Source organism: Salvelinus fontinalis, chromosome 36 (genome assembly GCF_029448725.1).
Source record: "Salvelinus fontinalis isolate EN_2023a chromosome 36, ASM2944872v1, whole genome shotgun sequence".
Classification (NCBI taxonomy): Eukaryota; Metazoa; Chordata; class Actinopteri; order Salmoniformes; family Salmonidae; genus Salvelinus; species Salvelinus fontinalis.
This window is the reverse complement of record NC_074700.1, coordinates 9259023-9286649: the sequence shown is the minus strand read 5'-3', so window position 1 is coordinate 9286649 and position 27627 is coordinate 9259023. Positions and strand designations below refer to the sequence as shown.

At 46.7% G+C, this 27627-nt stretch overlaps 1 protein-coding gene across 1 annotated transcript in view; it reads left to right on the top strand.

Moving 5' to 3' along the window:
* The window catches only part of LOC129835410 (neurexin-2-beta-like), a gene marked incomplete at its 5' end in the record, with an annotated part of 183836 nt that overhangs the window by 44947 nt on the left and 111262 nt on the right, over nucleotides 1-27627 (top strand). The window contains one exon of the mRNA XM_055901048.1: nucleotides 24577-24748. Coding sequence (XP_055757023.1) covers nucleotides 24577-24748 — 172 coding nt within the window. The remainder of the gene's footprint in view (nucleotides 1-24576; nucleotides 24749-27627) is intronic.

Genomic DNA, 27627 nt, shown 5'->3' with positions numbered 1-27627 from the left:
ACCTGTGCAGTTCTGGTGGTACCTCCCTGTTTCCCTCCTTTTCAAACCGTTGTTTCCCAAATGAACAGGACCCTGGTGCAGCATGTACCTTATACTGGCTGAAATATTCATCTGGCAAGAGCAGGCCTCCTCTCTTCCTCTCGTCCCAGATTGAGTCGGTCTTATGGGGAGTGGATTTATCTGTTTGTCAGACTCCACTTAGGGCCGGGACAGCCGCACAAACGCATCCTCTCCCCCAAGGGATTTGGAGCTGGAGCCAAGCGCTTTCTTACCCCTTCCTTCCGAGTTCTCTCCTCTCTCGTATGCATGTATTACAGTGTGTGTTTTGAAACATGACCTGTCCCTGTCCCGCGAGTCGCTATGCTAAGTGTACACTGCACCAAAGGCTATATCCCTGGGAAAAACAAGAACAGGACTGTGTGCCTCGGGCCTCGAAAAGCCAACCGTCTGAGCCTTGTTCAGGGGCTGCCATTAGCATAACGACAATGTCTTTTAGGAACAAGAGTAGCATGCAGTGCTTCGGTTTTTTTTGTACTTCAGTTCTTATGTTGATTGGTGATATTTAATTTGTGTGACTGTCCTTGTCTATCAGTGTTTTGTCACTTGTCGTGTTTTATGTTTTGGTGTGGACCACAGCAAGAATAGCTGCTGCATCGACAAAAGCTAATGGGGATCCGAGTAAAGCAATATTACATCCAGACACATGGTGCAGACATCTTACATTCTCCTAGATCTCCATCTTCTCTCTTCTCTCCCCTAAACAGTATACAAAATTACAGTACAAAAGGCATGATACATTATTGAGGTCATCTAGTGGATGGTCTTTTCTAGTATGTTCTATTAGTTTATCTGACTGGTTGATTAGTTATCTGTGATTGTCGACCCTTTAGAGGGACGCGCTGATGGTTGATAGTGTTGATAGTGTTTGATATCAAGAGCCGACCCTCAGGCTTTGCTTATGCTCTCTAATCCTCATAGCGAGATAAAGGAAAGGTTTTTTTTTCTCGCGCGCTCTCTCTCTCGCTCATACATATGCAAGCCACAGTGTGGGCCAGGAAGTGAGGCATATCTGGTTCCTTAAAATAGTGTCTCATGCTTGTCATCACCTCCCTACGTAGCTGTCGAACAACAGTGTGTGCCCGGGACATCGAGGTTAACACCCTTACTCTTATGATAAGTGCCATGGGATCTTTAGTGATAACAGAGAGTCAGGACGGGCTATTCTTTTTTTATGACCAAAGGAAAGAGTGCCTCCTACTGGCCCTCCAACACCACTTCCAGCAGCATCTGGTCTCCCATCCAGGGACCGACCAGGACCAACCCTGTTAAGCTTCGGAGGCAAGCCAGTAGTGGGATGCAGGAAGTGGAATGTCCCTTTATCATGACCCTGTCTTTCAAAGATAATTTGTAAAAATACAAATAACTTCACAGATCTTCATTGTAAAGGGTTTAAACACTGTTTCCCATGCTTGTTCTCAACGCTGTGCGTTACAGGGAAGACATCCTCCTCCATCATGTGGTACCCTTCCTGCAGGCTCATCACATGACCCTCCAGCATGACAATGCCATACTGCTCGTTCTGTGCGTGATTTCCTGTAAGACAGGAATGTCAGTGTTCTGCCATGGCCAGCGAAAGCCCGGATCTCAATCCCATTGAGCACGTCTGGGACCTGTTGGATCGGAGGGTGAAGGCTAGGGCCATTCCCCCCAGAAATGTCCGGGAACTCACAGCAAGAACTGGCAAATCTGGTGCAGTCCATAAGGAGACGCACTGCAGTACTTAATGCAGCTGGTGGCCACACCAGATACTGACTGTTACTTTAGATTTTGACCCCCCCCCCCCCCCCCCCCCCCCTTTGTTCAGGGACACATTATTCCATTTCTGTTAGTCACATGTCTGTGGAACTTGTTCAGCTTATGTCTCAGTTAGGGAATCTTGTTATGTTCATACAAATATTTACACATGTCAAGTTTGCTGAAATAAACGCAGTTGACAGTGAGAGGATGTTTTTTTGTTGTTGCTGAGTTTACATACCCACAGTCCATATTGGATATAAAGCTTGACTTCCAAGGTATGGGGAGTTCCAGGAAGACCTAATTACACAACAGCTAATATCACAATTCCATGTGACATTACATGTTTGATATACTACTGTATACTCCAAACCATAGAAAGGGTCAAACAAGCTCTACACTGAGAATAGAAAACATTAGGGACACCTGCTCTTTCCATAACATAGACTGACCAGGTGAATCCAGGTGAAAGCTATGATCCCTTATTGATGTCACTTGTTAAATCCACAAGTCAGTGTAGATGAAGGGGAGGAGTCAGGTTAAATAATAATTTTTTAAGCCTTTAGACAATTGAGACATGGATTGTGTGTGTGTGCCATTCAGAGGGTGAATGGGCGAGACAAAATATTTAAGTGCCTTTTTAACGGGGTATGGCAGTAGGTGCCAGGCGCACCGGTTTGAGTGTGTCAAGAACTGCAACGCTGCTGGCTTTTTCACGCCCACCACTTTCCTGCGTGTATCAAGAATGGTCCACCAGGATGTAAAATAAACCTATATCAACGAGTATAGACATGCGTTTTAACAGAGACCTCAGAAAAGGACATCTGGGATTTCAAACTCCTTCTGAAATGAATAAGACATATCAACTGAACTATACTCCACTTCTCTAACAGGTTGGGGAAGAATTGAACAGATGTCGGGATTTGCCAATTTCTCTTCTTGGGCGGGTCAATTGAGTGAAGATGAATATAATACCGAAATGACTGTACCTTTTTCGAACCCTTTCCTATTTCCCAAAAAAATTTCAAACGACTTAATAGGAAGGTCTCTTCATTTCAGTGGAAAGGAAAACCTCCCAGAGTAAAACTCACAACTTTATGCAAACCATACTCTACCTGGCTTACTCTACCTGACTTCCAGTTGTATTACTGGGCATCTCCGTTAAAGGCCGTTAAATGGCAAGATACAACAACAAGTTCACCCCCCTGGAGACAGAGTGAAGACAGAGTGTCTTTCCCCTGTGTCATTGGCATCTATACTTTATATTAGTCCACCTAAAGCTTTGACGGGTCTCACAACAACCCTTTCATTAAAAACAGTCTACATATATTTGCTGGAAGTCCCAAAACAAGCAGAAGAGCATAGATCTATATATGAACAGACACCTTTCCATAATAACCCCATTTTACCCAAAGCCCTAGGAGATGGTGTTACATTTTGTTGGTTCAACAAATGAATTAAAACATTTTGGTCATCCGTATAGAGAAGGTGAACTATTATCCTTCCAACAACTGCCGTCCAACTTTCAGTTACCTCAAACTCTTTTCTTCAAGTACCTACAGGTTAGGCATTACATTGCCACTCAAGCAGGGAGGTAGGATTCAGCCCATGGGTAAATCTACAGCTGATCAACTGTGGCTGGAGAGAAAAGGGGTAATTTCATTTCCTACATGTACTCTGGGCTTCAAGCTCTGATGGAGAACGATGAAGCTCTGAAGGCTCACGTGAAGTGGCATTATGACCTTGGTGTCATTTTGAGGATGAGAAATGGGGAAAGCTCTTTTTAAATGATCGGAGTCTTTCATTTAACACAATGCACAAGTTGATGCAATTCAATATTTTACATTGGGTCTACTTTACACCAGAGAGACTGTACAAGATCAATTCTAAATATTCAACATTTTGCCAAAGGTGTAAAACGGGTGTGGGCACACTTCTGCATATGTAATTTGTCCTGCCCTGAACTAGTTAATTATTGGGAAGACATTATTCAGATCTTATCACAGGTCACTAATATGACGGTACCACTAGATCCTCTCTCTTATTCTTCTTGGAGATGACTCTGTTCTACCAGTTAATATTGGTGGCAAAACAAGATTCATTAAATTGGCAGTCATTGCAGCCAATAAATGCATATCTTTTAGATGGAAGAGGGGAAGAATGCCAAGCAATAACTAACTTCCTATATTCCTTCTGAAAAAAGAATGTACAATGTATGTACGAAACCGTTTGAATTTACTGTAGGGGACCTTCAGCAGTTTCTAGATTTGTCAGCCTCACATTCGCTGGCTCACCATTTTTTCCTTTGTTATTGTATTATTATTCTTATGTGTTTTTGCGTTGACTCGTTTTTTTTCTAGCATTGGATGTGAAGGTCATTTAGTTTTTTAATAACGTAATTGTTTTTGAAAGTTTTTTTAACCATTGAAGCTATTACAGGAGGAGGGGGGTGTTCATGGGTTGTGGAGGGAAGAAGGGTTTTGCATGATGTGTTCCCATGTGGCCTGTTGTTTTGTGTATGTGGAGGGGAATAACGGGGCACTCTCTGATTGTCATATTTTGTGATGATTGTTAAAAAGAATTTTAAAAAGAATGGTCCACCACCCAAAGGACATCCAGCCAACTTGACACAACTGTGGGAAGCATTGGAGTCAACATGGACCAGCATCCCTGTGGAACACTTTCAACACCATGACCTGAAGATTTGAACCTGTTCTGAGGGCAAAGGGGGAGGGGGGTGCAACTCAATATCGGGAAGGTTTCTTAAATGTGGGGTACACTGCATCTCATCTTCTGTTTTCCATGTCTTCCCAACGACTGCTGCAGTAATGGTTTTCTATGTCTTTCCGTGGACTGCTACAGTCAGCTAGTTAGACCCAAGGGAGTATGTGAGTCGGGATAGGGCCTATCCCCAAACTGTTGCCACAAAGTTGGAAGCTCAGAATTGTGTAGAATGTATGCTGTAGCATTAAGATTTCCCTTCACTGGAACCAAGGGGCCTATCCCAAACCATGAAAAACAACCCAAGACTATTATTCCTCCTCCACCAAACAGGTAGCGTTCTCCTGGCATCCGCCAAACCCAGATTTGTCTGTCGAACTGCCAGATGGTGAAGCGTGATTCATCACTCCAGAGAATGCATTTCCACTGCTTTACACCACTCCAGCCGATGCTAGACAGGAAACCCATTTCATGAAGCTCCCGACTAACAGTTCTTGTGCTGACGTTGCTTCCAGAGGCAGTTTGAAACTCGGTAGTGAGTGTTGCAACCGAGGACAGACGATTTTTACGTGCTCAAGCACTCGGCGGTCATGTTCTGTGAGCTTGTGTGGCCTACCACTTTGCGGCTGAGCCGTTGTTGCTCCTAGACGTTTCCACTTCACAATAACAGCACTTAGAGTTGACCGGGGCAGCTCTAGCAGGGCAGAAATTGACAAACTGACTTGTTGGAGAGGTGGCATCCTATGACGGTGCCACGTTGAAAGTCACTGGGCTCTTCAGCAAGGCCATTCTACTGCCAATGTTTGTCTATGGAGATTGCATGCCCGTGTGGCTCGATTTTATACACTTGTCAGCAACGGGTGTGGCTGAAATAGCTGAATACACTAATTTGAAGGGGTGTCCACATACTTTTCTATATATTGTGTACATGTACATGCTACAGTACACCTATCACACCATCCGCACGTCTAGAGAAGAGAAGGGGTGGGGGGGGCAAGAGAGAGAGAAAGAGAGATAGAAACCAGAGACAGCAAGCAAGAACAAGAGAGGGAGAGCCAAAGAGAAAAAATGAATACACAAGAGAAAGAATGTTAAACGTAGACACTGCACTATACCCTCCCCCTCCTATAACAGTAACAGTTAGGGAATATAGGGGAAACTTTTCTTTGGCTTGCTAATTGTGCTAGCATTGGCTCCGGTGTCGGCCATCTCTCTACAGGGGATGGCCCTCCTCCTTAATCTCCCCTAATTACGGAGCAGGAATAATGCATGGATTGAAACCCCAGCTCTCTGATAATGATAATCTGTCTCTCCTCGTGCCCTAAACTGTGAATAATAATACATTCATCCGCCCCTGACCTTGTTCTGTTGCATTGTGGGTGCTTACTTTTATGTGGCAAGGAACTTGAAATTCATCCGTCGTTTTTTCGGAGAGTGAAAGAAGAGCACTGGGCTGTACATGTGTTTTTTGGCTCGAGATAAAATGTTGACTTTGAGAGCTCGGGAAATAGCGATGTCGTACAACACGAAACAACACTGCGGAATTAATTGCACCAGCTTGAAATATTTTGTCAAGGAGCCATTACACTTGTTGATGGGGGGGGAGAGAAGAGGTAATACATACTGGTAATTGCGTCTTTATGGATTTTGTTCCTTGAACGTGTGTCTTTCGGTTTCGTCTAATGAAATATCGACTCTTGTCCGACGCTTTCGGTGATCTCTCAAAATCCCGATGACACATACATTTGCTTGATGATCGTAGCTACCTGTTCATTGGAGGAAGCGGTTATTGTTGTGTGTCCCATGGTCACAGTATTGTAGTTAATTGGTTATTGTGGCTGTTAGGAACATTGACTTTCAGAAACTGGGTCAGCAATTCGGTGCGTGCTAAAGATTACGGCTTGTTCCCCAAACCACAAAATGAACAAAAGCAAAGACAATCTAACGCACATAATCATCACACTCTCTTGATCTCTTTCTGACCCCCTCTCTTACTTCACAAACACACACACACACACACACACACACACACACACACGTAGCCTAGACCACAGGCACTCAGAGGAGGATACACGGCTACATGATCTAGTTTAATTACGGCCTTACTGAGTTCCATATAGAAGCAGTCATTAGATCCTCGTTAACAGAAGAGAGAGAAAAAGAGGGAGAGAGGGAGGGGCAGGAATATAGAAGGTGGGAGGTTTCAAGAAGTGTAGTTCAGAGCGAGAAGGAGATGCTGAAAGATGAAGTGTAAGGAGAGAGGAATTGACAGTATGGAAGTAGAAGAGAACATTAAGATGTGGGAGGGGCACGGAGAGCAGGAAACATGACCGTCATCTGCGCCCTGCTACAGAAGCCTGAATTAGCTGTAATACAACCATCATTATTAGAGAACAATGTTAACGTCTTTGTGTCATTAATAGAAAGAGTTGAATCATAGGTGTTTGTGTTATTTGCAGACAAGTAACAGGGTCTGGATTCGGCAACAACCAAGACACATTTTCACTGTTCCTCTCGCTACTTCATCCTCCATTTACCCTCACTTCTAATTCCTTCTTCTCTGCATCTCCCTCATCATCCGCTCTGTCTCCCTGTTATCTACCTATTTCCTCTCTTTCATGCCCCTCTCCCTCCATCCACACTCCTTCCCTCCCTCCATCCACACTCCTTACCTCCCTCCATCCACACTCCTTCCCTCCCTCCATCCCTCCTGTTGAAGACTATAATTTGGATGAGTTGTGAGTCTGTGGAAGCGGCAGGTCTGTCTACCTGATTGTCTGATAAGACGTCTGGTTGCTTTTCAAAGGGAGCAGGCCTCATCTATAAAACAAACACACCGTGCCACGTTTTCGGCGGTCTCTCCAAACATACTCCCACACAAAGTAATGGGAAATAGTGAGTAACAGTTGATGTGATTGATGTTTGTGGATATTGTGCAGTCTTTTATAGAGGGATGAGTAATGATGGACGATAGCGGTGAGTTGACCACTTTCCAGACTGAATGTACTGGAGAGCTGTTGTGGTGTTGTCGATTCGAAGTGAGGGCTGTTGAGGCATCACATTCCGCTTTCATACACACCTGCATAAATATATAGAGAGAGACATATACAAACACACACATACAGTACTGTGCGCCCACACACACACTTACTTGCTTGTGGTAGTCCATCGTATCCGATGATGACTTCCACTTCTGAGTTAATGGTTCGTTGGCGACTGTAGAGTCCAGTTAGAGATCCACAAACGTTACTGCAGGTGGGGAATGTGCAGTCTGTGTTGGCTGGGGCAGGAATGGTTGTATGTCTCCTGAGCTCTTTTTGCTGTCTCTTTGTGCTCCTCTCCTCCTCCCACCTCTGTAGACCGCTCTGGCAGAGCTGCCACCAGGTGGAACGGTCGGCAGCAGCGTCCTCTAGGTCTGTGGGTTTGATGTTGCACTTCTTCAGCCACGTTTTCGGCTGGTCCTTATAGCGCCTGCAGACGGCCGGCCCAGGTGTAGCTGGCCATACAGGACCTTCCGCGGGAAGCGCTCCTGAGACATTCAAATGACATGCCCGAGCTAGTGCAGTTGGGTTAGGACTGTAGGGTCAGGACTGTAGGGTCAGGACTGTAGGGTCAGGACTGTAGGGTCAGGACTGTAGGGTCAGGACTGTAGGGTCTGTAGGGTCAGGACTGTAGGGTCAGGACTGTAGGGTCAGGACTGTAGGGTCAGGACTGTAGGGTCTGTAGGGTCAGGTCTGTAGGGTCAGGTCTGTAGGGTCAGGACTGTAGGGTCAGGACTGTAGGGTCAGGACTGTAGGGTCTGTAGGGTCAGGTCTGTAGGGTCAGGACTGTAGGGTCAGGACTGTAGGGTCAGGACTGTAGGGTCAGGACTGTAGGGTCAGGACTGTAGGTTCAGGACTGTAGGGTCAGGACTGTAGGATCAGGACTGTAGGGTCAGGACTGTAGGATCAGGACTGTAGGGTCAGGACTGTAGGGTCAGGACTGTAGGGTCAGGACTGTAGGTTCAGGACTGTAGGGTCAGGACTGTAGGATCAGGACTGTAGGGTCAGGACTGTAGGGTCAGGACTGTAGGATCAGGACTGTAGGGTCAGGACTGTAGGTTCAGGACTGTAGGGTCAGGACTGTAGGGTCAGGACTGTAGGGTCAGGACTGTAGGATCAGGACTGTAGGGTCAGGACTGTAGGGTCAGGACTGTAGGGTCAGGACTGTATGGTCCAGGTATTTGAATAATAGGACTGTTGCCAGTGGTTTGTGTTCAATGTTGAAGACAGGCATGGTGGGTGAAGGGCTGGATCTCCATTGGCAGACCACCTCTGTCTTGGTGGTGTTGATAGACAGTCCCATCCTGCTATAGACCCTCACTGGGCTCCGTGTGGTGCAGCGGTCTAAGACACTGCATCTCAGTGCAAGAGGCGTCACCGCAGCCCCTGGTTTGAATCCAGGCTGCATCACATCCGGCCGTGATTGGGAGTCCCATAGGGCGGTGCACAATTGGCTCAGCTTCGTCTGGGTTTGGCCAGGGTAGGTCGTCATTGTGAATAAGAATTTGTTCTTAACTGACTTGCCTAGTTAAATAATGGTTAAATTAAAAATTTAAAAATTAAAACCTGCTGTTACTAGGATGGACTGAATGTCTTCCGGAGTGTGGGCCACCAGAGCACAGTCATCAGCATACAGCAGCTCAAGAACCCGCTCTGTTGAAACCTGGGTGGTTGCTTGAATCCTCCTGATGTTGACTAGGTTTCCATCTAGCCTGAAGTCCACGGCAACCCTGCTGCTGTCCTCTGGGTGACACCTAGGAGGAAGATGTTAAAGAGTCCAGGTGCCGCCATACACACACACACACACACACACACACAGTGTGGTTTGTACTGGCATATTTATGAGCCAGTGCTGTTGGTTATTTACAGGTGCTGTTATGCTCCATTTGCGCTGTTGTAACGAGTTGTATTTGCCCTTGTTATACACTACACCACTACCGCGTGTGTGTACACTACAATGCAATCCCCCACCAAAATAACACAGGAATTAGGTCCTCCACTGTTCTGCAGTGACATGACAGGCACTTCCTAGTGTTCTAGTCTACAGTGGGTCTCGCAATAGCGCGTGTGCCTCTCACCAGCACGTGCTCAAAAGAGTGCGCCTCTCTCAATAGCGTGCTTGTGGATCTCAAAGGTGCGCGTGCTCCTCAACGCCTCCACTCCTCAAGGATCAGTATAGTTTTGTCGGGGATAAGGAAGAGAGGCATTCTGACTTTGTTAGCAGAGGAGAACTCCAGCGCTGTGAATAACAATGAACAGGAATCTCCATAATGGAGAGAGGTTGTCAGCAAGGTTAGGATCTGGATATGAACACTGAACAATGATACGAGTCAGCTCTGGATTCAACTCGAAGGAATTGCGCCAACTGAAAGGTATTGTGGGAGTTTCAGGTTTCACGCCCCATGCACAATCGCGCAACCACCCGCGTCATTCCCTGCATCCACTGTGCTGCATGCGTGTTTGTGTATGCGGGCCCTGCTTGCGTATATGTGCCTGTGTGTGTTTGTGTGTTTCGCATGCTGGCGTGTGTACCTTGTGTGACGGCTACCCAGGCAGCCTGGGGGCGTGATGCTATTCTAGGCCACTGTGGGGTACAAGGCAGCAAAGGAGACGCCATGGGGGCTAGTGGGACATGACCTCCCTCTCACCCCACCTCTACTTCCCATCCCTCCGTCCCAAACTCTCTGTTCTCACACACAGGTCAGCAATTCCATACGTGTGCCCAGTCATGCTGGCACCCTTCCAATGACTCAACCACGGTGGACGTGCCACCTGGCACTGGCTTCGGGGACACACTGGGCGTCAGCGTGGCGTCACTATCTCAGCGAGGCAGGAAGATGAGTGGCCCTCAGGACTAGGAGCCAAAGATCTAGTTAAAATGTAGATTCATAGAGATAACATGGCAGTCAGGGGTAGAGACTGTCAGCACCTTAGACTATTCGCACTGACACGTCCAACCCTTACATGCAAGCACACACCTCCATAACCAGCCATAAACATACACGGACGCGCACACACACACACACACACACACACACACACACACGACAGTCAACTCCGCTAATCTATATACGGTTGATTTAACTGCACTCCCAAAACACTACCCACTTTATATTTGTAAATACAGTTATACTTGACATAGCACATTCAGTATACGTACTGTATGTATTGTGTACATATCAGGATATTACTATGCATGCTACCTCTTCTATTACTTGTGATTTTGTTTTATTGTACTGCAATGTTGAGGGAACTAGCACACACAAGCATTTCGCCGCACATTTTATACCTGCTGTAAACTGTGTCGGTGACGAATTGCATTTGGTTTGATTTTAGACTTTTGGAATCATGTTTCGTCTTCCAATGCACATACAAGGCAATCTGACTGGCTGTGCGGGTTCATCTTTTTCCAAATGGGATTTAGTGAGTGAACATACAGTACCAGCCATATTGAGAGACAGGTCGTTGTGTTGAGGGCAAATCCATTTGAATTCAATCACTTTGTTGACAGCAACCTTCCATACAGATTTGCCCATTGTAGAAATGCTCAGAAAATGGCTTTTTGGACCAGAATGCCAAAACATTCAAGAGATAAAGGTGATCAAAGTTGACCTGTTTTGCATACCCCACCTTATCATGAGACATCCATGTCTTCGTCACTGGAAAAGATAAACAGTTGAGATCGCTATCATTTAAAAGCTTACGAACAGGGTTGTCAAACCGTTTTATGTATTAATTTATTTTAAAGTCATTTTTAACCTTAGACGTCTAAAAATGCCTAAACTCACATTCTCATAAACTCATATTCGCAATCGCACATGTGGTAGCTCAGATCCTGTTTTACATCACCTGAGGTTTTCGTGTTGTGCCCGCCCTTAGGTAAAGACACAGTATGCTCCTGAATACAGGCTGGGATTTGCCCTGAAGTTATTGCTGGTTGTATATGGAGGATGCAATTCAGCTACTTAAAGGCACAGTATCTAGAGACACAGCTAGAGGGCCGTGGTTGTATGAGAGTGTCCAGGTGAGCTTACGCAGAGGAGGAGGAGACGGGAAGAGAAGAGCCGCGTCCCAAATTGCACCCTCGTCCCTGTACAGTGCACTACTTTCAGGGTGAAAGCGATGCACCATATAGAGTCACACTGTAGTGCCATTTGAGGGACACACTAGAGCGAGAAAAGAAGTGGCATCTGAGAGAGTGGCGTCACCCTCTAATGCGAGACTCCCTTGAGGCTCGGTGACGAAGTTTGGAAATGTTTTAAGTCAGGCCTAGGCTACCAGCTACACACGCAGTGAGAGAGTGGAGCAGGGAACTGTCCATTTTTTTTGTGCGGGGCTGAAACACAAACTATTTGTTGAATGTAAAGGTCTTGTTTTGTTACATCGACTATAAGCTTTCCTTAGGTAAGAAGGCTAATTTGAAGGCTCTTTTTTTTCCAAAGCGATGCCGCATTGCATTGTGAAAATAAGATATCGTTCTTAATTCATGGCATGGTTTCCTTTTATCCAAATGTTGAGTAGACATGCAGACAAATTAATTCATGCATGGAAAGGGAATAGCCTAATAGCCTATTACTCTGGAGTCATAAAAACAATTAAAATAAATTGCTGTTATTTGGAGTGTCACGTATTGGCTCTCGGAACAATTCTATGCGGGTGGATCGGGTTGCGGGGAAAAAAAATCTGTCCTGATGTCTACTATCGTGTGGGGCTAGGAATCGATGTGACTGGCTTAAAAAAAAAACAGCCGTGCATGACTCTACCAGGAAGTACCTGCGGGCAGCGAGGAGACTGTGTGTTTATCACCTGCTGGGAGTGTTTGGTAACACCTGGCCCCCGACCGTGGAGCACAGACACACACAGTACAAAGGCAGGGAAAAAGAGATGGACTTTCCAGCAAAGGAGGGAGGGGAGAGGAGTAAAACAGATAGAGCAGACCAAAAACATTTTAAAAATACAAATAAAAGGGATTGTCCAGTAACGTGAGTCCTCAACTCCTAATGGCTTTCTACACTATGATGACATTGGATCTGGCGTCTAGTATGTTCTGTTTCTCCTCCTCCCCATAAGGCTGATGTTAGTGCTGGTGATATACCCAGGGGCGTTGTTGGCACAGTATGGTGGCCTGTGTGGCATGTCCAGTCGTGTTGTGTCACCCTGTCACAACACATCCCCGATGCCACACTGGCCACCAATTATCCCCCCTGACATGTCCCACTGGTGGCCTGTAGTGGAGGGGGAAACGTCACAAACAGGATAAGAGAGAGTGGTCTGGTTTATTTTTACTCGGGCAGCAACAGGGCAGCCTGTAGGCTAGACTCTGGTTTTATAATAGTGTAATTGGGCACTTATGGACCCTCTTAGTTATTTGATGAATTTTAATATTTGTTATTTAAATCAATGTCATCGCTGTGAGTGGACACAAAATATCAAGGTGAATTGCTGTGGTTGGTGTTATCTAGAGAAGACCCTTATCTGAATCACCGCCAAACCTATTTGAGATGATTTGACAGAAAACAGTGGTGTGTTCATTGTTCACTACCTCACTCAGTGAGGTACCTTTCAGCTCCCAGCAGTTCACTACCTTTCAGCTCCCAGCAACCACCCCTAAGGGAGCTGGGTGTTTTTGCTAAATCAATTCTGTCTCACGAGTTTGTTCCTCTGCAGCAGGTGTCTCTATGTAGATGTTTGTGTCAAGGCAGAGTGCAGTTGAGCTGAGCATTCATTCTGAACACTATGTCAGCCTCAGCACTTAGCACTAGGGTCTCCACCGCACTTAACCCCACATAACTGTGACTGGAAAAAGGGAGAGTGAAATGATGTTACAACACATACTCATGATTTCACACAGGCATACCAGCAGGCAGCACTTATGGGGGTCCTTCAAAAAGTGTACTCAGATGACCTAGCAGAGGGGTATAAAGTTAGTGAATCGTTTCGAGGAGAAAAACCAAGGAGATTTGGTTAGACACCTAGGGATGTTTTGAGCTGACTGTTTCAATCACTTTGTGCCTTAAAAGGAAATCCCAGTTAGAGGAGTGGTCAGGTTCGTTTCCACTGGCCCCCGGGGAATGATTCTGTCTAAAATAGAGGGCCTCTGAGGTGAAGGTCCCCTGACACTCACCCGCACACACACACACACACCCGCACACACACACACACCCGCACGCACAAACACACATCCCTTAAAGCACCAATCACCGTGAACAACCTTGAACCGGAGAAGAAAGTGTGAGTTAGAGGGGACAGAAAGGTAGATAGGCGGAAATGCGAAAGAGAGCGAGAGAGAGAGCGGGGGGGAGGGGGGGGGTTGTGGGTGGTTTATCCGTGTTTGCTCAGTTTAGCGGCGAGCAAATATTAGCCTGTGTGCTGGGCAGCCGTTCCCCTCTGCTAAGCTTCAACCTTGTGCCAAGCCCAACAAAGTTGAGAGAGAAAGAGCCAACTCTCTGACGGAACGATAGATAGGGCAACAGATTAATGGATGGAGATAGGAAGAGCGCGATGGAGGACAGGTGGCAAATGAAGAAAAGGAGAATAATAATAATAAGTAGGTGAGTGCTTATTTGTCCTATTTCACAAGGGTGTATTAAAATGCAGGTGTGAATTGGAAATGTGTTTTTTGCATAACCCAACTCCCCCTGAGACACCCTTGGAGAGTGGGGTCACGGCCAGGGTCGAGCAATTAGGGTAACGTGTCTTACCCAAGGCACATCGACCCACTTTTCACCTTGTCAGTTTCGGGATTCAAACTACGAACCGTTCGATTCGTAGCCAGAAGCTCTAATCGCTAGGCCGCCCGAGAGAAGAGCGAGAGAGAGAGGGGGGATGGAGACAGGGAAAGGGGGATAAACAAGAGGTGCAGATGAAGAAAGAAAAGGGAGTGAGATGGTAAGATCTTAAGGCTTTTGCACGGTTCTTAGATTAGCAGAAGCTGAGAGAGAAAATGCACTCCATATTAGCTGATTGTGATCACAAACAGAAGTTGTTAAAAGTGTTTCTCTCTTGGCTGGACAGAGGGTATACAGTTCAGTGGGGGTTATGCGTGAAATTCACTAGCCTACTTTTTGGTACTTGAGGTAACCAAGGACGGTTACTGTGTAATATTTCTCTGCTTAGACAGTAGTCTTGGTTACACTTCATTAGGCGTTCCACTATTCCCTGGTGTCTATTTTGAAAGGAGCTAGCGATCGCAACATCATAATAGTTACATAATCGCTGTTCATTGATAGTTGTTTGCTACATATTCTACTTCTGTATTCCAAACGTTTATTGGAATGCACAGTGTGTACATGATGTATTGGTACGTTGAAGACATTCATGGGGATAAGATGGAAGGGACAAAGTACTCTTGTGATCCATTGCAGTTGTTCTGCAGTGGTGCGGGGAACAGAGAGAGGACAGGGAAAGAGTAGAGGAGGGATTGCCAGACAGAAAACACTTTGTTCTTGATTTTGTCTCATTTGCTTCAATTTTGCCCGTCTGCGTGCTTCTCTTCCTCAAGCGTTTTTTTTTTTTTTGGAGGGGGAATCGGCTGCAATTACGCATGCACGTGCGCACACACACAACAAGATTGGCTTTCCCTCACATCCTCTCTGTTGCTCAAACCCACACACACACACACACACACACACTAGAAACGGTTGAAAACACATGGAAAATTCATTTCTTTGTGTAAAGAAGAGTTGATCAATTTGGCACTCCTCCTTCTCTCAGTCTTCTTTGTCTTCCTCTCGCTCTCATCTCAAATTGCCCCCATTAAACCTTTTGTTAATTATTCCCCAGATGTATTTTGTTCAATTCCCACTATTTGCTCGCGAACAGAAAATCTGAAAATCGAGTGTCTCCCACCCTGGAGACTCACACATGGCACACAGAGAGCACACCGCACAGAGAAATCGTTAGCGGTCTCTTTCTCTGTTCGCAGCATATCACTCCAACACATGAGGTGAAGACGAGTGGGATCCTGCCAAGTCCCATGCAACACCACCACTCAATCCTGTAATAAGTCCATAGAGAAGAAGGGAGAGAGGGACTGGAGAGAAACAAAGATGGCGGCAGTGAAAAAGACATGGAATAGAGAGAAAGAAAAGGCCCATAGCTTACCAAATGGCCACTAGCTACACCACATAATTGATTATGTGTCATTTAGCAGACGGTCTTATCCAGAGTGACTTACAGGATCAATTATGGTGACGAGCCTTGCTCAAGAGCACATCAACATATTCTTACCCTAGTTAGCTTGGGGATTTGAACCAGCAACCTTTCGGTTACTGGCCCAACACGCTAAACCGCTAGGCTAGTGAAGCGGGAGAGAAACAGTAGGGTGGGCGGGACATCGATTCCTTTGTCTTTTCTGGCTACGGCCCAGGGAATACAATTCCACAGTGCTCTCTCTCTTCCCTGTATCTCTTGACCTCTCCTTTTACCTTTCCCTCTGTCTATTCGTCTTCTCCTCCTCCCCTTCTTTCTTCTTTTCTTTCCCTTTTCTCGATTTCTTCTTCGTCTCCAGGAGCCACTCAGTCCAGTGGAAGCTGGTGGGAAGAGCTATAGGACAGGCACATCGGAATGGCTGGAATGGAATGAAAGGAAAGGAGTCAAACCTGTGGTTTCCATATGTTTGATACCGTTCCACTCATTCCATTCCAGCCATCACAATGAGCCCGTCCTCCTATAGCTCCTCCCACCAGCCTCCACTGACTCAGTCACACAGTGGACGGACTAGAAACACTCCGTTAGAATCGTTAGAGAAAGTTAGGCACTTAAAGAAAGACACGGGGTACTCTGTGAGATGCTAATAGAGTCCGTTGAGGGTTCTTAATCTCTCTCCGTCTCTGCTCTTTGATTGGGTTGGAGATGTGGTGCCTCTTGATTTTGAGTCATGGCGGCGCCGACGTACGCCAAGCTGTCATAACTTGAGATTTCAACATGTTCTCCAGGCTAAGGAGTTGAAAGGGGAGACCATGTAGACTGATAGCTGAGTTTATCATTTACACTGTCACAACGTCAAAAGTCCCCTCGACATCCGCCACGCTGATCCCCCTCAGGGGTGCGTGCTCAGCCCCCTCCTGTACTCCCTGTTCACTCATGACTGCATGGCCAGGCACGACTCCGACACCATCATTAAATTTGCCGATGACACAACACCGACAACAACGAGACAGCCTATAGGGAGGAGGTCAGAGACCTGGCAGTGTGGAGCAAGGACAACAACGTCTCCCTCGACGTGATCAAGACAAAGGAGATGATTGTGGACTACGGGAAAAAGAGGACGAGCACGCCCCCATTCTCATCGACCGGACTGCAGTGGATGAGAGCTTCAAGTACCTTGGTGTCCACATCACCAACAAACTAACATGGTCCAAGCACACCAAGACAGTCGTGAAGCGGGAACGGCAAAAGCTATTCCCCCTCAGGAAACTGATAAGATTTGGCATGGGTCCTCAGATCCTCAAAAGGTTCTACAGCTGCACCATCGAGAGCATCCTGACTGGTTGCATAACTGCCTGGTATGGCAACTGCTCGGCCTCTGACCATAAGGCACTACAGACAGTAGTGCGAACGGCCCAGTACATCACCGGGGCCAAGCTTCCTGCCATCCAGGACCTCTATACCAGGCGGTGTCAGAGGAAGGCCCTAACAATTGTCAAAGACTCCAGCCACCCTAGTCATAGACTGTTCTCTCTGATGCCACACGACAAGCGGTACCGGAACGCCGAGTCTCGGTCCAAGAGGCTTCTAAATAGATTCTACCCCCAAGCCATAAGACTCTTGAACATCTAGTCAAGACTCTAGCCATAAGACTCCTGAACCCCCCTCTCCACACCACTGCCACTCTCTGTTGTCATCTATGCATAGTCACTTTAAATAACTATACCTACATGTACATACTGCTGCTCTTTAATTACTTGTTACTTTTATCTCATATTCTTATTTGTATTTTTGTTTAACTGCACTGTTGGTTAGGGGCTGGCAAGTAAGCATTTGATTAAGGTTTACACCTGTTGTATTCGGCACATGTGACTAATACAATTTGATTTGATTTGACATGGCTGAGTGAGTGGGAGAGGATTGCGAGCTTCAAGTGGCGATCTGTCATTCTATGTGTTGTAAGGATTCTAAGTTGTCACACACACACACACTCGTACACATATAAAGTACTGATCTCGAGTGGATATAATCTGTCACAACAGGACGGAATGTGTAGGATAACGAGCAGCAGTAGTTCCGGTGTTTGGGTTTTCGTCACCGATTACGTGGACCTTCCAAGCGTGGGCGAAGGCGGTGCTTAAACTACGTCTGCTTCACACGTGTGCACCCAGAACTTAATCACGCAGCTGACCAAATTACGCAGGATTTTAGTTCTGGGTGTGATTAATACAGTACACACACACACATCGAACGCAGACACACACCGACTGTACACGCACATACTAACTTTACATACACACGTAGCCACACACATGCCATACACGTGCACGTCCACACACACACACACACTGAACACACACACACACGTACCCAAATACTCAGACACACACTCAGAGAAATGAACATACGCAAACCCTGACATTTTGATCCGTGTCGGGAGCTCCAAGCCTGTCTCACATGATCACACACACGCTCTGAGACAAAACACAACCAGCATGTCAGCCATTCGACACATCCCACTTCTGCTTTGTGTGTTCAGGTGGAGCCAAGCCGCAGGGCAAACTCTAAATAGTCAACAAACCCTGAGCGCCATGCACACACACACACACACAATCACCCACAAGCATGTATGCACACTCAGGCACGACAAACACACACATCGACACACCCTCTGTGTGTGTCCATCAGCCCTCTGCCCCATATCTTTATAAACACAACCACCCTCTGCCCCATGGTGGTCCTCACTGCATCAGCAACCTCCACTCAATGACGCGGGGGTGCTTTCATGTTTGTTTATTGGCTTCAGTATTTCTGTGTGTGTTCATGATATGACCGTGTGTGTGTGTGTGTGTGTGTGTGTGTGTGTGTGTGTGTGTGTGTGTGTGTGTGTGTGTGTGTGTGTGTGTGTGTGTGTGTGTGTGTGTGTGCGTGTGCGTGTGTGCGTTCGTGCGTTCACAGTATGTGTATAGTACATGCTTTCGTATTAGGTGTGTCTGAGAGGGTTCTGATCTACAGGGCCAGTGGGTCGTGAGCTGAAGGACATCATCAATCACCAGTCTCACTGGCTCAGATCACCAGTACCCAGCAGTAATGATCCAACTGTGTGTATGCACGTGTGGGGGTCATGGACTGACACTGGAGGGAATGAATGGTGGAAGGCTGAGGGTCGGCAAGACTGTCGCGATTGAGTTCCTGTTTATTATGACCGTACAGAGATGCGTTTCGGTTAGAGCAATTAGCATAAATGTTGTATTGGAATGATTAGCATAAATGTTGTATTGGAATGATTAGCATAAATGTTGCTGTACCATCTCAGATCAGTGCCAGGGGAAGTATAGCACATCTGGGCATGCCTAGTGTGACTCATGGAAGTCAGGTTGTCCCACATACACACTTTCTCACTTTCTCTCTATCTTTCAACCCCCCCACACACACACACACACACACTAGTATCATTTTTCTCCCTCCCAGCCTCTCTGACAGATTGATTTGTAACGAAATGGGATCCTTTATCATAGCCTGAGTTTCATGTCGTTGTCTCACAGACCAGGGGCTGGTTAGACGCTGAAGCACTGACTGTAAGAGATATGGGGAAGGGAGAGAATGAGAGAGAGATAAAGCGCTATTAAGATGAGGAGATGGGGGCAACTTTCTCAAGGTGACTGCCACAGATTACTGCAAACACATACAAATGAGGCGGACTGTGCCGAGCAGAGAGAGTGAGGAAGAGAGAGAGGTGGGGTGGGGTGGGAGGGGGGGGGGGGGTAGAGAGTTGGATAGGGAGAGAGAGTTGGATAGAGGGGAGAGAGAGTTGGATAGAGGGGAGGGGGAGAGAGTTGGATGGGGAGAGAGTTGGATGGGAGAGAGTTGGATAGAGGGGAGGGGGAGAGAGTTGGATGGGGAGAGAGAGTTGGATGGGGGGGATAAGGGGGAGGGGGAGAGAGAGAGTTGGATGGGGGGGATAAGGGGGAGAGAGAGAGAGAGAGTTGGATGGGGAGAGAGAGTTGGATGGGGGGATAAGGGGGAGGGGGAGAGAGAAAGAGAGTTGGATGGGAGAGAGAGTTGGATGGGGGATAAGGGGGAGGGGGAGAGAGAGAGTTGGATGGGGGGAGAGGGGGGAGGGAGAGAGAGTTGGATGGGGAGAGAGAGTTGGATGGGGGGGATAAGGGGGAGGGGGAGAAAGAGAGTTGGATAGAGGGGAGGGAGAGAGAGTTGGATAGGGGGAGAGGGTTGGATGGGGAGAGTTGGATGGGGGGATAAGGGGGACGGGGAGAGAGAGAGTTGGATAGAGGGGAGGGAGAGAGAGTTGGATGGGGGGAGAGGGGGGAGGGAGAGAGAGTTGGATAGGGGGTGAGGGGGGAAGGATAGGCACACTCACCCCCCTCGTTTCCCCAACCGCCGCCGCCCAAATCACAAGCGTCGCGCTGTCAGCCCCCCCCCCTTATCTGGAGGACCTGTACCACACACCCTGTGGTCTACCGGGTGTTAACATCGGAGTCAGTCCTTGATGTGTTTTAGCCGGGCTGTGAATGTAAAAAGGGTTTAGCTGCTGGTATACGTCCTCATCTTACATAACAACCTATTCCTTGTGGTTACGTAACACTGCTGTAGTTTCTGACTGAGAGAGAGAGACGGAGATGAACCAGGCCTATGTGTACTGTACCATCCTAAAACAGCAGCCCCTGACTAAGTCAATCCCTCATATGTTCGGATTAGCCTCATGCATTCATTATCATTATTATTCTGCCACAGTATACAATGCCATGTAAATATGGCACTGTATACTATATCAATCCAGCCCTGGGGTGAAACGACATGACGCCTATCTTATGTGAATGTAACATTTTAAGAATGGAAGGTTCTGATCAATGAAACCCCTTCATTCACATTTACATGCCAATATATCCACATACCTAATTCCAGTCTGTATCTCTTGGTTTTCCAGTGATTCTACTGAAAAACATCAATTCTGCTCAGTTATTCCTTAATAATGAATTAACAAAATTATTGGCATTCTCTACCAATCCGCCATTAACCTCCCTGGCAGTTTTCTGGCAGTCGTGATTGGCTCCTTCATTCATCCTTCCACGTCTTCCACGTCTCTTCTGGCATCACACTTAGACTGGGGAGAATAAAGAGATGGAGTAGTGGAGGGGGTAGATAAAGATAGGGGGATGAGAGAGGAGACTGTTGTTCTATCCATGAGCCACTTAGAAAATAACGCAGGAAACAAATCCCTGAAATGCAGCAATCCTTTCTCTCTTTGTCAGTTTTTGCACCCCCATCTCTCCTTCTTAATTGACTTTACCGATATGTTTAGTGGGGGGAGAAAAGCCATCTTGACATCTTCAAAAGACTCTTTGATCACAGTGCACCTCAAGGCCCTTGAAGATCGGCAAGGTTCCCTTTTCTCTCTCCGTGCTCCTCGCTCCATATCCTTCACGTCCTCTCTCTACCTTGCGCACTTTCTCTCTCTTCTTGTCTTTCTCTCACCCTTTCTTTTTAGTCTGATCGACGGTAAGCCTTCTTGGAGGCTGACTGATAACCCTAGCACGCGCTAACACACACACACACACACACACACAGGGGCCTCGGTCTGGTACTCCTCATTCACATTCCCGTCCGTATGCCCAGCTTACCTCAACCACACTCACACACTGCAAGGTCATGTCCAAATATCCCCTCTGAAATACTCTCCATAGCCTAGGTTTTTACTTCCACTCTTCCCATTTCTGACACCAATGTACTATTGCTTGAAAAGTTTTTACTAGTCAGATGAGGTGGTCAGGAATAACACTTGGCCCTTCTTATAACGGTAACACCTTCATCTAAAACCCTACTGGACACAAAGTAAAAGCATAAAACCAAAAATGTAGGGCTTACGCCACCACACTTGGAATAGGAGACTTGTGGATCCTGCGGAATCTGCCGGAAGCTTTTAACTCTAATTTGTAGCCCACCCCAGAGAGCTGTGTAGTAACTCCACCCTGGCTGTGTGACCACGGGGGGGAGGCTCCTTAGGCCTTCTCTATACCATCCCAGGGCTTTGATTGTTTAATTGAAGTCATTAGCAGGATGTGATGGTACATCCCCTCTAGGTTTAAATCAGTGGTTAATTGAAAAGCATCCATAAACCCAACAGGACTCCGATCCCTCCAAGACCACAACGGCCCCCCCTACCGATCCACATGATTGACCCAGCTAACTAACAACTGGGACTAGCACGATAAAAACCAAACAATAGTGCCCATTAAACTCCCAGTTAAGACAAATTAGGAGGCGTCTTCACTGTCTTAACTGTTTTTTAAGCTTTTCATGTTTAAAAGACATTCAGATTTGTATTGTTGGTTACTACAGTGCTGTACCTAAGCCATCCTCCCTTTCCCCTCTCCCTTCATTTCACGGTTACTGTATGGGCATGACTGCTCCCAGTCATAGGGGATTATGGGCTTTTTTTTCTTCCTGAGATATTTCGCTTAAGGGAACGGCCATTGAAATGATATTACGGCAACACAGAAATCATCTTTAAAAAAACAGCGATTCCCGTCGGCTGCTTTGTGTAATGGGGTCGATACATTCCCCAGTGTAGGAGAGAGAGAGAAGAAGCCCTAATGTTGCGGAACATAAATGCTAATCTCTCTGTAAATATCTCTTTCCCCGTGCGCTTCCCCCTCCGCTAATACCCTAATACTAGGGATTCATTTCCCAAAGAAAATGATTGTCTAGTGGAAAATGTAATTAATTCTCGAGGAAAAAGGTAACGCAATTAGTGTTAGCACTTTATTGTGGGTGGGCAGTGGTGAGGCAGGAGAAGTCCTTACCTACTGTTTACTGCACTGTGTTAGCATTTGGCTAACCTCCGCAAGTTCGGTTTTTTTTTCCTCTGGGAGTAAAAAAGGTGGTGTGATCATTAAAGGGACGTCAAACTCCAATCTTCAATTGCCATCATTTCTGTTTGTTCTTATTAATCAATAGTGGGTTTAGATACGAGAAGCCAGGCAGTCCTATACGGAGTCTCTGGTCATTCAATAACGGTCATTGATTGATAAAGTGCCAAGGAGCCGTGTGTCCCCTGAGGACTTATGCTTGACATCCCTAAGAGGCTTAGGTCATCACTCCAAAGTTCCTTTGTAATGTCAACAAACTCAATGGATATTTTAATTCCACCGTATTTAAGCCTCGGTGATCGTAGGTGCGGTAGCTAGCACCGTCAAACACAGATGCCTATTCAAAATGAACCAGCTTTATTATTCTGACAGACAGTTTGACTGATACATTTGGCTAAGCCCCCGTTGATCCTTTAAAGGTATTAATCACGCTCTGAACACATCCAGTGACACCACCATTTGAGCACACTTAATCGTCCCTGTCACCCGAGCTCGCGCCTCGTTAAATAGCATGGCTTTTTTATCCCGGCGAGGTGCGTGTTCGATAAATGTGACCGTGATTACACCACTCATCAATTTACATCCCCACCTCTCGCTCCTATTTACTCAATTAACTTGATACTTTAGTCCCTATAACATTTTAGCAGCTTTTTTTAACATATTCCTAAAACATTTAATGGAGCATGAATTATTAAAACAGTGCTGAAAGCTAAAGCCATAGCTGAACCTCACAATATTGTGGCATGCGGAGAAGGTTTTTCAACTAAATAAATGCACATAGCTAATTAGATTGAAGCAATCAATGGAGATGACGGCGGAGAGGGGGTCTAGAGCAGAGCAATAGCGGCGTGCACTGCGATCCCCGCAGCAAACGAGCTTGACCTCTCGTGTCAAACCAGGAAGTGTTGTTGGAAAAGGCACGGACAAGCGGCCAATGGGAAGGGCACCGGCTGGCATTAGATAGTCACAGCAGTGAACACGCACGACAGAAGCTACACTCTAAGAAAACAAGTGTTCCAAAGGGGTTCTTTGGCTGTCCCCATAGAATAACCCTTTTTGATTTCAGGTAGAACCCTTTTTGGTTCTTGGTAGAACCCTTTTTGGTTCCAGGTAGAAGTCCTTTGAGTTCCATGTAGAACCCATCTACATCGAACCCAAAATGGTTCTCCTTTTGGGTTCTAGAGAGCAACTTTTTTGAGTGAAGAGTGGAGGAGTCTCTGTCTGTAGTGTAGTTTCTACCTTTCCCTCCCTCTCTCTCCCTCCCTCCATCCCCTCATGGCAGCCAGAGTAACTCTGTAAATGACTTTGACCTTTCCTGGGGACCGAGGACAGGAGAGGACGAGAGGCGCAGGAGGAGGGTAAAAGAGGGAGCGAGGGATAGGAGGAGTGGAGAGAGAGGGGGGGGGGGGGGGGTGGAATGTAATAAACTCAAAGCAGTAGGAGGCTGTCAACACTAATAGATGCGAGAGGGGAGGGGGTTAAGAGGGTGATGAATGCTAAAGGTGGCGGAGTCCTCAACAAGTAGTCCATTCTTCATTCATTCTTCACGCATGACTGAACGCCGTTACGCCCCAACAGTGATCAGAACACACACTGGAACATTGGCCACTGCACTGTACTTGTCATACTGTAGAGTGTGTATGTTGAACACTGTTTTAAACTTGATGGAAATATAATGGCACATTTGAATAGCCTTTTCATTTATGTTTAGTGGACGTGGTTAGGTTACCTTCACTAAAGTGATGAGTAATCCATCCTAGATCTAAAGGTGATGTGGTTGATAGCACCCAGAGCTAATGCCAAATGTAGGCTTTAGCTTAGCGGACTAACATGGTTTACAGTTGCATCCGATGACCTTCGACCTGGGTTCGAAGTCTGCTTGGTCCTATCCAGAACCCGGACACACCTTTCACCGATCCACACTTGAGCAGAGATGAAAGACGTTGTCTCCCGCTAAGCTCCCTTTTCTCTCTCTTCCCTTCTAGGAACGAGGAAGGATCGGCGTCATCTTCAACGTGGGAACGGACGACATCGTCATCGAGGAGAGCGCGGTGATGGTGAGCGACGGCAAATACCACGTGGTGCGCTTCACGCGCAGCGGCGGCAACGCTACCCTGCAGGTGGACAGCCAGCCCGTCATCGAACGCTTCCCCACAGGTAGGACCACCGGGATGGAGGGAGGGACAGTGGAGGGATGACAGGGCTAAAGTATAAGTCGATCTAAAGGAATACAGTGGAAAGAGAGAGAAAGTGAGAGACTCAAATAATATGGTTGTTTTTATATCATGTTAATTAAGTGACATACATTCAACCCGGGATTCGAACCCACAACCCAAGAGTTATTATCTGTCAAATTTAAGCCTTTTCCTGCAGAGGAAATATGCAATATCTATGTACCTCTGTGTAAACGCTTCATACATATTTAGTGTACACTTGCATACTTTCCAGGCAATTAAGGCAGAGAGAGCAGTGATTGTCCTTAGGCAAACAACCTCACGTCTACGTGGGCTGAAATCCCACCAACAGGCCAGAATATAGCTGTCTCACTGGCTGTAGCTGGCTGTATTTGGGGGATAGTAATGAGGATATAGCCACTGGACGTGTAGGCCTGCCGGGGCAGGGTTGGATGGAAGTACAGTGAGAGCTTTAAGCCTCAATGCTAGAGCTGTGTGTAGGTGGCTGGAGGGAAACCTCTGGCTCTCGAACACACACATACAGAAAGACGCACACACACACACACCTATGGCTCAGCAGATGAGTATGCCACCCAACAATGTAATATATAGCACTCATCATGATTATGTACAATAAAACTTTTAACAATCCCTTTAATATGCTGGTTATATTATGAGGGTATTTGTTACCAATTCAAAAACTCTCACTTGGTTTCTCTCTCTGCTGTTTTCTACTGTATTCATGTCAACTCAACCTCCACCATGGTTATTCCAAGGAAGACATTTTCTGTTTCTGATCCCTGATCATACTGAGCTTGATCTGTTCACGCTGGTAGAACCACTACCCTGGAAGGCAAGGAATGGGTTAATTGTCTTTGTAATAATTCTTGTTTTCTTAGACACCGATGACTGTATCACAGTGTTCCAGGGGACTCATTCTATGGCTCCAATTACCGGTATTTGGGGGGAGGTTGTCTAAGGTAAACTCTGAGAAAATAGACCCACTCCACTGTTTCAAAGCCAAAACGCTTGCCCCTGTGGAGTGATAACCAGGAGTGATGCGGCCCCTCTCTATACTCTGGCATCCCCTGTCACCGTGGGGATCGAGCCCACACACCTTGGTTCTATTGTCTCCTGCAGAGAAAAGCTAGATCCATCAGTCAGCACCGGGACAGAAGTCCATGCATCACAGCCTGGAAGAATAGAGCACCGCGTGACAGTCTCTTCTCCATGGCCATTGTGATGGAAATTGTCCTTTCTCGCCGTGGCATGTGTTCCACACGGGGTTAGCGATAAAGTTAAAGGTGGCGCACAACAGTAGCCGAGCAGCCTGTTGACAACGGTGCCCCCGGTTCGTTCTATTTTCAGCCTTCGTTGTAATTGAATTTGGAGGCCTCGTTTTCCCCTTTCATCTTTTCTTCCGTCGTTGTCGTTGTTTGTCAGTCGAGCATCGCTCTTCTCCGCTCTCCTGCTGATCGAGGTTTTCGAGTTTGTTCGAGGTTTTTTTTGCCGGTTCAGTCGTTGCGGTTAGCGCTAGTGTTGCGGTGTGTGTTTGGGGTGGAGGAGGAGGGGTGTGGAGAGTAGGCGCCGGTGGATTTGCTGTTACTCATTTATGCGCGTTAGCTACGTACACACGGTTTATTCCCGAGTGGCACTTCGAAGGTTCCCTGTCTGTCTCAGAGATGCATTAGGAGAGCAAAGCTCCGATAGGACAGAGGTATGGAGGGGGAGGAAGGAGGACTTCCTAATTGAGCCGAGGGGTCCGTGAAATGAAAGAAGGAAGAGGAGTTTTAAGGGAGGGGGGGGCGTCGGAACGGAAGCCTGTGACCCAGATAGAAATGTGAAACCACTGTGATTCTCTCAAATAGCATCCCTCCCAAACATAGAACGCATTTTACTAATGAATGCATTTTAAATGACACTAATGTCTTCAAAAATTGGAACGCTAAACCTCCGTGGACATAGCTCATTCAAGGCACTCTTACCATTAAGATCAAAAGCCTTTATTAAAATGAATTATCCGTAAGGGAGAATGTCATGTCCACCGGTGAACCAGGAACGAGCCCTATGAAACTGTCAACGCAGAGTGAATAGTCATATCGAACTATGTCCAGAAAAAGAATAAAGCTTGCAGAAATGCTGTCAAGATTCTCCTTTCATTTAGATGTGGCTCCTTTGTTTCCATCTACACTAGGAGAAGTGCCCTCTCATGGTCAACTCAGGAACCATTTTGGCCCAGTACAGGGAGTCTCTCTGGGCAGCCATTACAGTCTCTAACACTTTTCAGTCAGGCAGTTGGCAGGCTGAAGGAGACAAGGGAGACTCCTCCTCATCTAATATGCTGTGGGCAGGTGATTTGGAGGACAATGGGTAGTGGGGACAGACCAGGGAAAGATGAGCTCTCCTGTAGGAGGGAGGGAGGGGGAGAGAAAGGGAGAGGGCAAGAGGAAGGGAGAAAGGGGAGGTGAGGTACCAGTTGTGGCAGTGTACACACACACACACAGTCTTACAAAACCAGAATCCTTGCTTTGTGTGTAAAAGATGAACAGCTGTACAACTGGGAACAGGTTGAAAATAATTTGAGAACTGCCCTCAGTTCAACTGCAGCACATTTCAACCAGATTCAAACACCTTTGCTAAAAAACTGTGTGTGCGCGCGTGTGGAAGTAGTCTCAGAGTAGCGTGGATGGTAGGGAAGTCCTAACACCCTTTCCTCATATACTCCCATTGATATGTCCACACCCAAGCTAACATACAATACAATGTCAAAGCAGTTGCATTTGACTCGACTGGTTATATTTCTCTCCCACTCCATCCCAGCCTTCTCCTCTCTCCTCCTCCTCATCCATCTCCCTCTCCTCG